Source organism: Mus caroli, chromosome X, assembly GCF_900094665.2.
Source record: "Mus caroli chromosome X, CAROLI_EIJ_v1.1, whole genome shotgun sequence".
NCBI lineage: Eukaryota > Metazoa > Chordata > Mammalia > Rodentia > Muridae > Mus > Mus caroli.
The window spans coordinates 104,824,566-104,839,900 of record NC_034589.1 but is presented as its reverse complement, the minus strand read 5'-3'; the positions used below and the strand labels follow the sequence as shown (position 1 = coordinate 104,839,900).

At 32.0% G+C, this 15,335-nt stretch overlaps 1 protein-coding gene across 4 annotated transcripts in view; it reads left to right on the top strand.

The window, feature by feature from the left end:
* The window catches only part of Rps6ka6 (ribosomal protein S6 kinase A6), a 140,460-nt gene that overhangs the window by 93,902 nt on the left and 31,223 nt on the right, over positions 1-15,335 (top strand). For all 4 annotated transcript variants that reach the window (XM_021153084.2, XM_029473708.1, XM_029473709.1 and 1 more), the window contains 3 exons: positions 1,018-1,097; positions 12,109-12,215; positions 12,970-13,007. In XM_021153084.2, the coding sequence (XP_021008743.2) occupies positions 1,018-1,097; positions 12,109-12,215; positions 12,970-13,007 (225 nt within the window). The remainder of the gene's footprint in view (positions 1-1,017; positions 1,098-12,108; positions 12,216-12,969; positions 13,008-15,335) is intronic.

Genomic DNA, 15,335 nt, shown 5'->3' with positions numbered 1-15,335 from the left:
TCTGGCTCTAATCAAGAGAGCTAGCTATGTAGTTATATTAGTTAGGTTCAACTATTTTGCAATACTTAAGTGGTGAGATTAGTAAGAATCAGCAGAAATAATGGGGGAGGGATGTTTGGAGTCAGGCATTTATGAATTTGAATCATGTCTATTGGTAATGTATCAAAGAGATGTATAGATATGATTTTACTGAAGATAAATAGATCAAAATAAAGCATTAATGCAGTTTACTATACCATTTAATTTTGTGCATTTAAAATGTAACATGTACTGATTTATTTTTACTGTAATTTTTGACAAAAAGTCTTTTAAATATTTATCCAATTTATATAAATTACAAGAAATTCTGGCTCCTTAATTATTAATTCTTTCATAATATAATGGAATAGAAGTAGCAGTATATTAGAACCTCTTTGAGTCTCTGACATGCCATGAGATTAAGAATAAACCCCTATTGGGACAAAATACTGTATCAAATGAAGTGGGCTGCAGAAGTGAAACAAAGTCATAATTTCTAGTATTGTATAAAGAATGAAACTGTGTAAATTAATATGCAAAGGAAAGCGAAATAAATACCACAAAAGATGCAGGAAGTACAATTAAACCTCAAAAGTAGCTGTAAGTTTGATGGAGTGGGAATTAAAGATGCTATATGGAAATGTGATGAATTGGGAGGCTCTGTAGAGGAGGTGACCATATTTTTGAGATTTGTAGAATGCAATAGATAAGATTGGCAGACAAATTTTGGCAGCTACACTAGAACAAGATACTTCATTATCAGGAAAGTTTTTGTGGTAGAGTATTTTTGTAAAGCCACATGCAAAATTGAATATGTCGTGGAAAGGAATATATACATACCTATTTTAATACTGGGTTAAATAGTGGGTTTTATTTTGATATATTATCTAACAATGTTAATATATAATTGTTTAATGATATTTGATAATAAAATTGCAAACATGTTCATATACAATTATGGCAGAGTTTAACTGCTACAACATTGTGGTTTGTAATTAGCTTTTCAGACTGAAGGGAAGCTGTACTTAATATTGGATTTCCTCAGGGGAGGAGATGTCTTCACAAGATTATCCAAAGAGGTGAGAATTTCCTTATAAATTTGTTAGTATATTTTATTCAAACAAACCTAAAAAAAGTTATGTAATTTTCCTGTAGAAATCTGAAATCTTAAGCTTTTTATCACTATATATAGTATTTAATGATATGTCAGTTGATGCTTTATTATGTGCCTTTCAGATCATCTCAGACTCCTAATAACTTTTCTCTGAGATGAAAGAATATTAGAAAGAGCTGAATGATGTAGATAGGAACAAGCCTAGACTTTGGCTACTCAAGCTACCTAGGTGTAGTGTTTAACTTAGTCATTTGAAGTGGACTTACTGAGGTATAATTGACATACAATAAATGGCATAATAAATTACACAATTTGATATATTTTGCATTTTCATATAACTGTGAGATCACTATTAAAATAAAATATATTATTGCCAAAAATTTGTAATGTATTCTTCCCATCCCAACCCTGTTCTTTCTGCTGTCACTGTTTGGTTTATGTTTTCTAACAGATTATAGAAACAAAATCATAATATATTTTCTTTTTGTCTGGTTTAAATCATTATAATTATTTTGATTTATCCATGTTGTTTGTGTGCCAGTTCATTTACTTTTATTGGTGAGCAGTACCCATTGTATGGATGCACCATGTTCTGTTGATTTACTTGTTGATGAATGTTTGAGTTATTGCAGTTTTTGGATAGTACCAATTAAGCTGCTATAAACATTCATGTACAAATGATTGTATTGACATATGTTTTCATTTTTCATGGGTAAATATCTAGGAATATAACAGCTGGGTCATATGGTAGGTGTAAGTTTTACTGTGAAGACATAGCTGAACTGTTTTTTCCAAAGTGCTTATATAATTTTTACACTTCAAACAGCGGCATATGAGAATTTCAGTTGGCCTCACATCCTTGCCAACACCTGGTATGATCCGTTTTCTTTTTTCTTTCTTTTTTTTTTTTTTTGTATGTAGTTTTGTTGAACATCTGGTAAATATATAGTGTTACCTAATTTCTGAATTTCATCACTAAAGACTAATGATTTTGGGCATCTTTTTCTGCGTTTATTTTGTGTCTATCTTCTTTGATAAAATGTTTAAACATTTGCCCACTTTAAATTGAATTATTTGTTTTCTTCTCGAGGTTCCAGAGTTTCTCATATAGTTTAGATGTAAGTCTTTAATCATATTTGCTGTTTATAAAAGGTTTCTTCTGGTTTATACTTTGCCTTTTTAGTCTTGTATCTTTTGAAAGCAGAATTTCTTATTTATAATTTTCCCATTAAATTAATTGTTTTTAATATTCCATTTAAGAATTGTTGACCTTATTCTAGGTGAAGATTTTCCTGTGTATTCTAGAGGTTTCTATAGTTTATATTTATAGTCTTAGTTAACTTGGGGTTATTTTAATGTGTAGTTGTGTGCAGCAGTCTTTTTAAAATAGATAGAAGTTTCCATTTTTAGCATCATGGTTAGAAAAAAATTATCTTTCTTCACTGAATTACCTTATAATTTCGGTGAAAATCAGATTATCATGTATGTGAAGGTCTATCTTTGGGTACTCTGTTCTGTTCAGTGATTCATTTGTCAATCTTTGTAATAGTACCCCTCTGTCTTGATGACTGATTCTTTATGATATATCTACAGGTCAGTGATTACAATCCATAAGCCTTGCTTTTCTTGTGAAAATTGTTTAGGCTCTTATAGGTCATTTACATTTCTTTATTAATTTTAAAGACAACTTCCCACATTTTAAATTAATACCTACATGAAATTTGGCTGGAATTTCACTCAATGTGGAGATCGGACATCTAAAATACATTGAATTTTCTATAAACATGGTTTCTCTTTCCACTCCATTAGCAATTACCTAATTTTAGCAGTGATTTTTCCAGCATATAGGACTCACACATCTTTTGTCAGTTTTCTTTTAGTGCTTCCTGTTTAATGATGAAAGTAGAATAGTTTTTTTAGTTTAATTTTCAGTGGGGGAAACAATAGAGTTCCTATATTGAGTTTGTATCTTATAACCTAGTAGAATTACATATTCTGGCTGCTTTTTATGTAGATGTCAAAAGCTTTTGTATTATTTACTTTTGACAAGGTACTTTACTTCTTTCATCTTTAGATATCATGTATTTATTTCTTTTATTTGTAACCTTGCTAGTATTAGCTTGAACTTTCATTCTGATGTTGAATAAATTTGATGGGAGCAAACATTCTTATCTTTTTGTTGCTTCAAAGTAGAGGGAAGCTTCATTTCACTGTAAAACGTAAAGCTATACATTTCTGTATTCTTTATTGGGTTGAGTTATCATCTTATTATATTGTGGGGAGATTTTTTAATAGATGTTACATATTGTCTCATGCTTTTAATAGAGATTTTTTTCCTGCTTAATTTATGATATGGAGAATTGTGAAATGGTAACCCAACCTTGTATTTCTGAAGGAATGCCACATAGACATCAGGTGTAATTACTTTAAAATATTATTGGAGGTGTGCTAAATGTTTAGTACATTTTGTGTTTATTTACCTTTTAATATTTTTTTGTTTTTATTGTATGTGTATGGGTGTTTTGCCTGAATGTGCCATGGGCCCCATGTTGAGGTAGTGTCTGTGGAGACTGGAAAGGGGCATTATATCCCCTGGAGCTGTAGTTACAGATGGTTGTGTACAGCCATGGGGGTTCTGGGATTCAAACCTGACTCCTGAAAAGCCAGCGCAGCACTAGTAACTGCTGAGCCATCTCTCCATACCTATAACTATTTTCATAAAACAGTGTTTATTTTGTCTTATGTTTTCCACATTTGTTTGCTGTATCAACAGTAATTCTTGCTCATAAGTTGAATAAGTTTTTTTCTCAGAATAGGATTTTTTTCTTCGACTTTCCAGTAGAATGTATTTAGATTCAGTATTAATTGATAATAATGATTGATAGAATTCATTTGTGAAGTCAATTCCACTGGTAAGTTGTTTTGGCCAAAAAAGTTCTTTTTGGTAAGGTGTTTAGCCAGAAAGTCACTTTATGTAGTAGATTTATAACTACTGTTTATTCTTGTGAGTTGTGTGGGAGCTTGTGTGTTTTAAGGAATGTATTTGTTTCCTCATATTTGTAGCTATAGGTTTTGTGTGAGTTATTTTGTTGTTGCTTTTGCTGTGTTCCAACCAAGAGGAACTTCTAGAACAAAGAGTTTATTTTAGCTAGCAGTTACAGGGGGAGAATACATAACAAGAGAGGCATGCAGCAGGGGTAGGAAGCAGAAAGTTTTTGTCTCACTATGGAAGTGAGGCAAAGCTATAAATGTGCAAAGCCTGCCCTGATATTCTTTCTCCAGCAACATTTCTTGTCCTAAATGGTTCATAACCTCTTCAAACAGTGCCGACAGCTGGGGACTAGGTGTCAAATACACGAACAGGTATGAGATTTTGCATTCAAACCACCACAGCTGTTTTTATCTTCCTTATTATCTTCTCTCCTAGTTGAAGGATCCTTTTTTATGGATGGCTTTCACTCCTTATGGTAGTAGTTTGTCTTCTCTTCTTTGGCCCTCTTGGCATTGTTAGAAGTTTATCAGCCTTATAATTTTCTCTTTATGATCCAAGCTTTGGCTTCATTGATTTTTGTTATAGTTCTATTTTTTTTTCTTTTATTTGTATTAGTCCTTACTTTGTAACTACTAGCTCTGTTATTACGTTGAAGGCTTTCTTCTTTTCCAAGTCAGCTATTTAGGATTGCAAAGTTTTACTTTTAGTCCTCCTACTTTGGCCCTTTTACTTCCTCTAACATATTTTCTCACTTTTTTAATTTGACTCATTGGGTGTTTGAAAAGATAATATTTAATTTATGTATATGTGGTTATTTTCCAGACATCTTTCTAATATTAATTTCTAATCCAATACTACTCTAGTCATAAAGGATACCATTTAATAACCTGACTCCTCCTGAATTTGTTTATACTTACTGTATTCTTTAGAACATGATATATGTATGTATTGGCAAATGTTCCATTTGGGTATGAGGAAAATGTAATCTCTTGTTGGGTGGTGGAAGACTCATTAGATAGGAACCAACCTGTTGGATCACGTTGGTTAGTAGTGGTTGTTTTACAAATGGAAAATGAAATACATACTATACTTGATTTTATATTTTAGAAACACATGAAATAACAGATTTGTATATTTCTCCAATTTGTACTTAAGTTTGTTTTTGTTGTTGTTGTTTGTTTTTTGGGTTTTTTGGGTTTTGTTTTTTGTTTTTGTTTTTGTTTTTGTTTTGTTTTGTTTTGTTTTGTTTTTTTTGAGACAGGGTTTCTCTGTATAGCCCTGCCTGTCCTGGAACTCACTTTGTAGACCTCAGAAATCTACCTGCCTCTGCCTCTGCCTCCCAAGTGCTGGGATTAAAGGCATGTGCCACCACTGCCCGGCTCTACTAAAGTTTTAAAGAAACTTTTATGGGTGATATTCTTTCTTGATAAAGAGTTGATGTCATTATTAAATGATTTACTTTGGAAGTTTGATGACTCTTTTTAAAAAGCGGCATTGGCTCAGTATAATCTTTTTTGTGTCTTCACTTTAATTGTAGTTTTACTTGTAGCAATTAAGAAGTACTTATGGCATCCTTGATTATTTTTCCAATTTGAAAATGTGGGTTTTTTTCAAGTAAGGTACTAGACTTATTACATTTAATATATGATTGTATATTTTGATATGGTAGTCTTTAAGCCTACCATCTATCTCACTTATATTGTAATCAATTACAATAATAATTGCAGTTTACTAACTTGGTAGTATTAACTAATATCTCACTTTGTTATTTTGTATTTCTGTTAAGTTTTATAATGTGAATTTTTTATCTTGGGGTCAGGAACATATGGTCTTAATACCTACCACTTGCCATATTCATTAAATATTTTTCATGACTTATTTTCTAGCTCATTGGCAGCATACTTGCAAGGTTTTTCTTTTCTCCTTCCTTCCCTTCCTCCCGTCCTCCCTTCTTCCCCCCTCTTTCCTTTCTCCTTTCCATCCTTCCTTTGTTTTTCTAGAACTAGTAGATACTATTGTGGACTGATGTGAATTCAAGGCTTTCCATTTCAGCCTTCACCATGCTGGGGTTAAAGGTGTGCACTACTACATAGTTATGGCTTTGTATTGGATGGTAGCTAGATACTATAAACTTCACTTTCTTGCATGATAAATTTTTTGTCATTTTGATCATATAGGCTCTTTTTATCTTTAGTGCTGAAGAAACAAACACTGAGCCTCTCATATGGTAGGAACCCACTCTCATATTTGCATGTACCCCTCAACTCTAGGTCTTGCATTTAAGCTTTCTCACTTAGGACTAGGACAACATTTAGCATGGGGTTAATTTTTCTCTCTTTTCAAATGACAACCTTTCCTAATTACTGTAAATGGCATCCTTGGAATTATGATTTATTACCTTGCTTTCCAAACAAGGCATGTCTTTTATCTTCTTGAGCTTAGTGGGTTCTCTTAATCTTTTAAGACTATAGTTTCTGTTGAGCTCAGGTAGTTTCTATTGATCCATAATTAAGAATTCCTTATATCTGGACAGTCATAGTAAAATTTAATGGGCTAGATGATGAATATTTTTGTGCTTCTGGAAATACACTGATGCTTGCTTGAAAATATAGAAATAGTTTTATCTTTTCATGTCTTCCTTTAAAATGTGTTAGAGTGGACTTGAACATTTAATTAGAATTAATTTTGATCTGCTATTAAAGCAAAGTCCTTCTGATTATTCCGACTCTATGTGTGTGTTGTTTTCTGCTCTAGTTGAAGAGAACAAGCAGCTATTTATGGCCCAATGTGAATTGCAAGGATTGTTTTCTTGATGCTCTTCCTGACAGCATAGTGTCCTCCTCCACATGTACTATGTACTCCATCTATATACTTGGAACTGTTTACATATCATGAAAGGTCATTCTGAAGTTTCCTTTGCTTTAGTACTCTGAATTCTTTTCTTCTCCAAGACTCTTGCCTCTAACTCATTACTTCAGAAAACCTCTGAGCTCCAATTAAGATCATCTCCCTATAGTACTACTTGGAAACGTTCCAGGTAGTAAGCTAGTACAGTCATAGGACATACCACATTTGTTACTCATATCTCAGTATTTCACTGTCTTTTGTTACTGGATGTCCAGTGTCTTGAGAAATATCATTCCATATATTTTGTCCTGTGTTTTGAATGTTTCAGGCAGGAGAATAGCTTCTGTTTTTGTCCATTTTATTTTGTTTTGAAATGATCGTCTCTTAGCAAAGTTTTAATTGGATGACTGTAGTTCAACATCCAACTTCCAGAATTTATAATGTTGAGTATAGGAGAGTTACCATTGATCCCCAGAGCTCTAGGACTTGTGATAAAGGAACAATGTATTTATGACACGCTAGTCAGTGCTTAAGTGGCTGAGGTCTCTGGCTTTTATCTGTCTACCTCCAGTGCAGAACTTGGCATGCATGACCATATATTTTGTACTGTAGGTCATAATTTAGTATGTAATAGGGTCTGTCTATGACTCTCATCCAAGGGAAAATTTTAAAGAAACTTATAGAGGGACAATGGTATATCAAGGCTCCAGCATTCATTATTTCTTATGTTAGATTATAAATTGTCACAAATGTTTATGAAAAATTCTTACCTGTAGTCATTTCTAATTTTCTTTTAAACTCTTCAGACTTCCATTCTCGATGTGGGACTATCTAAACTCATACTAGCACAGAGATGCAGTCAGTAAGTTTTCATTCCTAAGTCTGGAATATTAGGTAAGAGCAAGCATTTTAAATGCATTTCCCAAAAGACAATAAATTAGTTTACTTATTGAATAGACATTAAAAAACTGATTCAGTGATTAATTCTATAGGCAGCTTTTTATAAGTAGTTGATTGTTGGTTATACTTCACTTGTGAATAAAAAGTTGAGTAATCCAAACTGAAGAATTATTTGTGCCTTAGAAATAGACTTTTAAAATTCATTTTAGTATGTATTAAGAAATTTTATGTTTGTTCCTTAAATTAAAAAAAAAACCTGCCTCAAATTTTCTCTCTGAAAATGCACACAGACACATATACTCAAATAAATTCATACATAAACACATAAAATTCTGACCCAGAACTTTCTTTTTGCTATTATCAAGAAAATATCTTCTCCCTTCATAATGATAGTGTCTTTTTCATTTTCTGCCATGTCTGACTCTATAATAGAGGATATATCTTCTTTCTGGAACTTACTTTTCTTATCTATAAAATAAAGATGTGTATCTCAGCAATTTGTCATAGATATAGAATTATATGTTTGTAAAGAAAGTTTGAAAATAAAATTGTATTTCCAATACAAAAAAGAGAAAATATCTTCAAATTATTATTGTAAAGCAAACATTTTTTGAAAACTTCATTTACTAGTTTAATAAAATTCCAGACAAAATCTCAATAGAAATCTGTGTGTTTAAAATTTACAGTATAATTTCACAAATTATCTACATAAGGAAGCACATGCCAAAAATGTCATATGATGTGTACTTTTCTTAAAATTTACTTTTTAGTCATTTGATTTTTTTGAGACAGAGTCTAGCTATTAGACACAAGCTGTCCTTTAACATAAAATCTTTCCTACTGCAGCATCCTAAGTGCTAGAATTATAGGTGTGTTCTACCATAACTGTTTTTTTATCTACTAGAAAGTTTCTGTAAGACAAATTTATAGTTTAAACACAGGATCAGGAACATATTGTATAAGCCATGAAAAAATATAATATATATATATATATATATATATAATACACACACATATATATGTGTGTATATATATGTATATGTAAACACATATAATTATGATTAAAAGATGAATCATATATTTTGGAAAATTGTTTAATGAAAACAATTTATGAGAATTTAGCTAGATATTTCAAAAACAATATAAATAACTATCTGTACCACACACCAAGTGAATTTTACCTATATAATAGAACTGTATCTTAGAAGTAATCACTATATCCTAAAATAAAGTGCAGCTGTGTTTTTAGTTGTTTATCATTGAATGGACATTTAGTAAGCTTTGAAGTAATAAGGGAAAAAAGAAACATAAAATAAATTTGACTATAAAAAATTAAGAACTACTTATGAAAACCAGCACATATTTGAAAAGCACTGGAAATTAATGTGATAAAGACATTTTTAAGATTTATTTATTTATTTTATGTATAAGTACTCTTATCTGCATGTACACCTGCATGCCAGAAGAAGGCTTCAGATCCCAGCAGAGATGGTTGTGAGCCACCATGTTGCTGGGAATTGAACTCAGGACCTCTGCAAGACATGATTTCTTAATACTTTAAGGGCTTATATCTACTGAACAAAAGAGTAGGTTAATGGAAAATAGACAACAAATTGCTGGTACTTCATGAAAACTGGAAAGGCCACAAGGTATGAAAAACTCCTTGGTCTATGAATAATGATGTCATTTAATAATGATCATAAACAAGTTTGAAATATATGGTAGTATGCTTATGATATAGCATTAACTGGAAACAAAGGAGACTTCTATATAATATATGTAGTATCAATGTGCATATCTTAATGTATACATTCCCATACACACTTTATTAAATCACGTGTTAATAATGTTTTTCCTTTTATTGGAACCTTAGGTGACTTTTTCTTTTAAGGTAGGTTATGAGTAGGATAGTTAGCAAATTTGAAATCATTATTAGCCATGAACCTAAAATAAGAGGGAAATATACTCTAAGTGAGATACAAGTGGCTTCTGGGGAAAAGGTCATATTTTAGGGACAAGTATTCCTTAATTCATATCCTATGTTTCCTACTTACTAGTTTTTACTTTGAGCAAGTTACTTAGTTGCTCTTAATCTCATTGTCCACGTATGTAAGATGTTAATAATGGCATAGTATAGAGTTTTTGGAAGACTGTAACAAAGGAAAGAATACATAGTTCTGGCACATAATTGCGTCTGGTACATAATTTACTTTTTAGTAGGTTTCTTATTTTTGTGAGGCTTTCTACAAAGACAACATCAGGATAAGACTATATGTTTGACATAATGTATAAGTAACCTAAATGATATTTAGAGTTTTGTCATAGATTGGATTTCAGCGACCCTTTGATTGTTCTTTCACACAAGTTAAATGAGTAAAAAGTACTTTTATTCTTAATAAGTTGAAGATAATGTTTTTTTATACTTTGATTATTAGAATAGTCAAAGAAATATCCCTGAAACTTAGATAACAAGTAATGCTAACTGTGTTTGCTTCTGTTTTCCTAGTAGCATGAAGCTGCATTGTGAAGTACAGTGACTGTAATCTAAATGGGCAAATTTAACCATGTGCTATATTATTCAAATTTGAGCCTTCCAATAAGCCAGATTTCAGTATTGAAAGCAGAAGAGTTCTAGAAAAAGCTATTTTGTTCAATCTGAAAACCCTTGATAGTTCTAAATTTTTTTTTTATTTTTATTACATATTTTCCTCAATTACATTTCCAATGCTATCCCAAAAGTCCCCCATACCGCCCCCCACTTCCCTACCCTCCCATTCCCATTCTTTTGGCCCTGGCATTCCCCTATATTGGGGCATATAAAGTTTGCAAGTCCAATGGGCCTCTCTTTCCAGTGATGGCCGACTAGGCCATCTTTCGATACATATGCAGCTAGAGACAAGAGCTCCGGGGTACTGGTTAGTTCATAATGTTGTTCCAACTATAGGGTTGCAGATCCCTTTAGCTCCTTGGGTACTTTCTCTAGCTTCTCCATTGGGAGCCCTGTGATCCATCCAATAGCTGACTGTGAGCATCCACTCCTGTGTTTGCTAGGCCCCTGCATAGTCTCACAAGAGACAGCTATCTTTGGGTCCTGTCAGTAAAATCTTGCTAGTGTATAATTTATGTCTAATGGTTGAGTAGTTGTAAATGTGTGTATAGATTAAATACTCAACTATGAGTGAATATTGATATAACCCTGTACTAATATCTCCATATAGTTGTACATTTAGGTCCATTTAAATGAATGTCATTCTTAGAACAATGATCCTAGTTAAATATAATAGCTATTGGTTGTATTTTAAATATTAAAAACTCAGGTCCTGAGGGTTAAATGACATGTCTGATGCTAAACCTCTAATTCTGATTTTAAATTCCATATGCTTTTTACGTTGTTTTAACATCTTTATTCCCCAACACACAAAGATTGAGATATCCAGTGTTATTAAATCCGTAAACTTTACTTCCAGGTGAGAAGAGTCGGATCCGGTTTAGGTCAGATGAATGCTTAAAATTCTAATTTAAGGGTTATTAATTTCACAACTTGTTGTAGATTAGAACTTTTGAATTAGTGGATCTAAAAGGTGAAATTCCTGAGAAGTGCTACTAGGTGGTAAAGGAGAGAATAGTAGAAACAATGGAAGTACACGTGTTGAAGTAAAATATCCCTAATACGTCAATTACCCTGATTGAGTATAGTCACTATGTCAGTGCTCTGTATGAAAATTAATATTGATGTTTTGAGATTCATTAAAAACCCACATTTGTTGAAATGCATTTAATCTGAGATGGTATACAAACAAGTTGTGTTTCTGGAAGAATTATGTTTAAATTGCTAATATTTGTAAAGAAGAATTTTCTGTAGACACTAATATCATTTATCTAGAAAAGTTCTCTGGGGATGCTAGAGGGATGAGGCGGGAGTAGGTGGGTGGGTGTTAGAGCACCCTTTTAGAGGCAAGGGGGAGGGGCATGGAGTGAGGGGTTCTGTAAAGGGAGACCAGGATGGGGGATAACATTTGAAATGTAAACAAATAAAATGATTAGTAAATAGAAAAACAAAAAGAAAAGTTCTCTGCTATATAAATGGTTGTACCAATCACAAGAATTAACTATGCCCATTTTCTTATAATTTGCCCAGATTTGTCTACTGATTGTTTAAAGAAGTAATTAAAAAGTACATATATAATATACATAATATAGAAGAAATATCAAATGATATATTATTATTTTATTTTAGGTTCTTTTTACAGAGGAAGATGTGAAATTCTACCTTGCAGAATTGGCCCTGGCTTTGGATCATCTACATCGATTAGGAATTGTTTATAGAGACCTGAAACCAGAAAAGTAAAGCTTTCTTCTCCTTTTGTATCCAAGCTATCAATATGGGCTTTAAAGATTTTAAGTATATTGGTTTACTCTGTGTGCTTCTATGTGTAATTATGTACACATAGGCCGGGTGGTGGTGGCGCACACCTTTAATCCCAGCATTCGGGAGGCAGAGGCAGGCGGATTTCTGAGTTCAAGGCCAACCTGGTCTACAGAGTGGGTTCCAGGACAGCCAGGGCTACACAGAGAAACCCTGTCAATATATATATATGTATGTATGTATGTATATGTATACATACATGTACACATAGAAGAAATATGCTATGACATATGTATGGAGGTCAGAGGACAACTTGTAGGAGTCAGTTCTCTCCTTCTATTATATAGAAGTTCTCTCCTTCTATTATATGGCCCCCAGATATCAAACCCAGTTTGTCAATCTTGATATCAAGGACCCATCTGCTAAGCCATCCTGCCACTCTACCCATATATACTATAAAATATATGTATGTGTGCCTATATATGTATGTATGTATATAACTTCTTGCACTGAAATGTATTTAGATATCATTAAGCTTTTATCAGTTATATGAAAGTCAGTTATATGAATGACACAGTTACATAAAATTTACTTGTACAAAATAATCTTGATAATACACTTTATTTTAAATTAATAATTGAAAATTTTCCAGTGTGTTAAATAGTGCCTAATTTTATATTTATGCTTTTATGTATTTTGTTTCAAATATTGAACATGAATTTTGATTTACAGCATCTTGCTTGACGAAATAGGACATATCAAGTTAACAGGTATTTAAGTTTTCTTATATACTACTAAGCTCATATGTAATTATTTCTTACATTTTAGTTCATATTTTTCTATGCCTGCTATCGTTTTTAGTCTTCATTTGTGATACTTTTTTTTTTTTTTTTAAATTTGTTTATTTTATATATATGTGGATACACTGTCAATGTCTTCAGACACACCAGAAGAGGGCATTGGATTTCATTACAGATGGTTGTGAGCCACTATGTAGTTGCTGGGAATTGAACTCAGGACCTTTGGAAGTATAGTCAGTGCTCTTAACCACTGAGCCATCATCTCTCCAGCCCCCTTACTTTTTTTGTAGTTAGTTGACCATGATTAATTTAAAGGTTATATAGCTTTCATGTATTGAGTACATTTAAAAATTCCACAGTAGAGGCACTGTCCTAATTTAACAATATTTTAGGTAAAAATAATAGATTTTAGTTTTATTCTAGACTAAAATAATTAAGTATGTGTTACATCTGGAAAAAAATGCAATAACCTCCTTTTACCTTCCCCTAACTTCTCAGCAGCCTGTTCTAGCCACATATTTTTTTTTCTTCTGAGAGTGTTCTATAATCTAGTTTTATGGAACCATTCAATCTTTGCACTTCTAAGCATATTTTTTATAATAGCTCAAATCTGGAAATGACCTTAATATTTTAAATAAATTAATAAATTAACAAGCTATGTGTGATTTCCATGTGATGGGCTACTGGGTAATTAATTGATTAAATCATTAATTTCTCAATAATTTGAGTAGATGACAAGGATATTTTACTGAGTGGCTTAATCTCAAAAAGCTGTATATGATTTCAGAACATAGTAAATTCTATATTTAAGTTTTAAAAAGCTATAATCAAGGAACTTAAGAGGTATTTTTTACAGAGATGTTTGGACTGGTATAGTTTAAAGTAAGTCACTCTAAATTAAGGGATATAATATATCAATGTAAAAATAAAGGAGAGAAAGCTATTACCTTGTAAACTGAAGTAAATGTATCAGTAAAAGTATACATACATTTAAATACTTCAAATATATCTTATTTTATCTCTTTCATAGAGTTTGAGACAGGAAGTTGAGGTATTGCTGCCTTTGTCTTCTAAGTGCTGCAATTATAGGCATACCTGGGCTTTTTTTGTCTTCTGTAGCCCGTATATTCCACTGATCTAACTTTTAAGACTATTTCTTATTATATTTTATTTTTAATGTAATATTTTAAGTGTCTTAGGAGAATGGATACAGTATATTAATATAAAAATATTTACTTAAAGACATAACACAGATGTATTCTGCATGTTATTTTCTAAATGAAAACATTGAATGTGGTTTGAAAATCAGTTTTGAAGGAGTCTGAATTAACCAAAGAGAATAGTGTTGGGCTATATTTGTTCATTTTAGAAATCAGGAGTAATTAGCATACTGTAAAGCTCATTGTTCTCATAGTGATGGTGATAGACTTACTTCTATTTTCCTTTTTTATGGAGGGTAGGAAGCCATTTTAATATTCTATAGCATTCAATTTAAGTATACATTTCAAAATAGCTCCAAAAGAATTTGAAGATTCCTAACATGAAAAATATTTGAGGAAATGAAAATGCTAATTACTGTAATTTAATCATTGCTTGCTATGTACTATCAAATTTACTACCATAACCTGTCAATAAATATTTTATTACAATTAAAATTTTAAAGGAAATGAAATTTTAAAAAGAAATTCAATATGAAGTGATTACAATGCATGGAGGAACCTTAAACATCTGTTACTGAATTGAAAGGAGCCCCAGGAAAGGCCACACACCGTGTTTCCAACATGGCATACTGTGGAAGCAGAGTTTCTGGGGATGGAGAAAAGATCCATGTTCTCCATGGAATGAGGGAGTGGGGAGTAGAACGGGGTCACTAGGTGGAGCATAGGATTTTCTGGATAATGAAATTGCTATGAATGACACACCTCTAGTAGTTAGATGGCATCATTTATCTTGATTATATTAGCATACAAATACATTCATGAGACAAAATCCAGTGGTGATTTATATAAAGGGAGGGATGAAAAACTATAGAGGAAGAAATTTATATCACAATTCTTGAATAGTACCACTAAAACTACTAAGATCCCTCAAATATCCTATTGACATTCTTCCATAGGCTTTAGGCTAACTGCCAACCACTCTTCTAGTCCTATTCCTACAGTTTTGTTTTCCTCAATGTAATATAAATGTACACACACAGTCTAAAACTTCTTAAGTGTGGTTTCATTTGCCTTAGGGATAATACATTTGAAATGCATCCATACTGTTATATGTATTACTGGTTTGTTTTCATTTTAA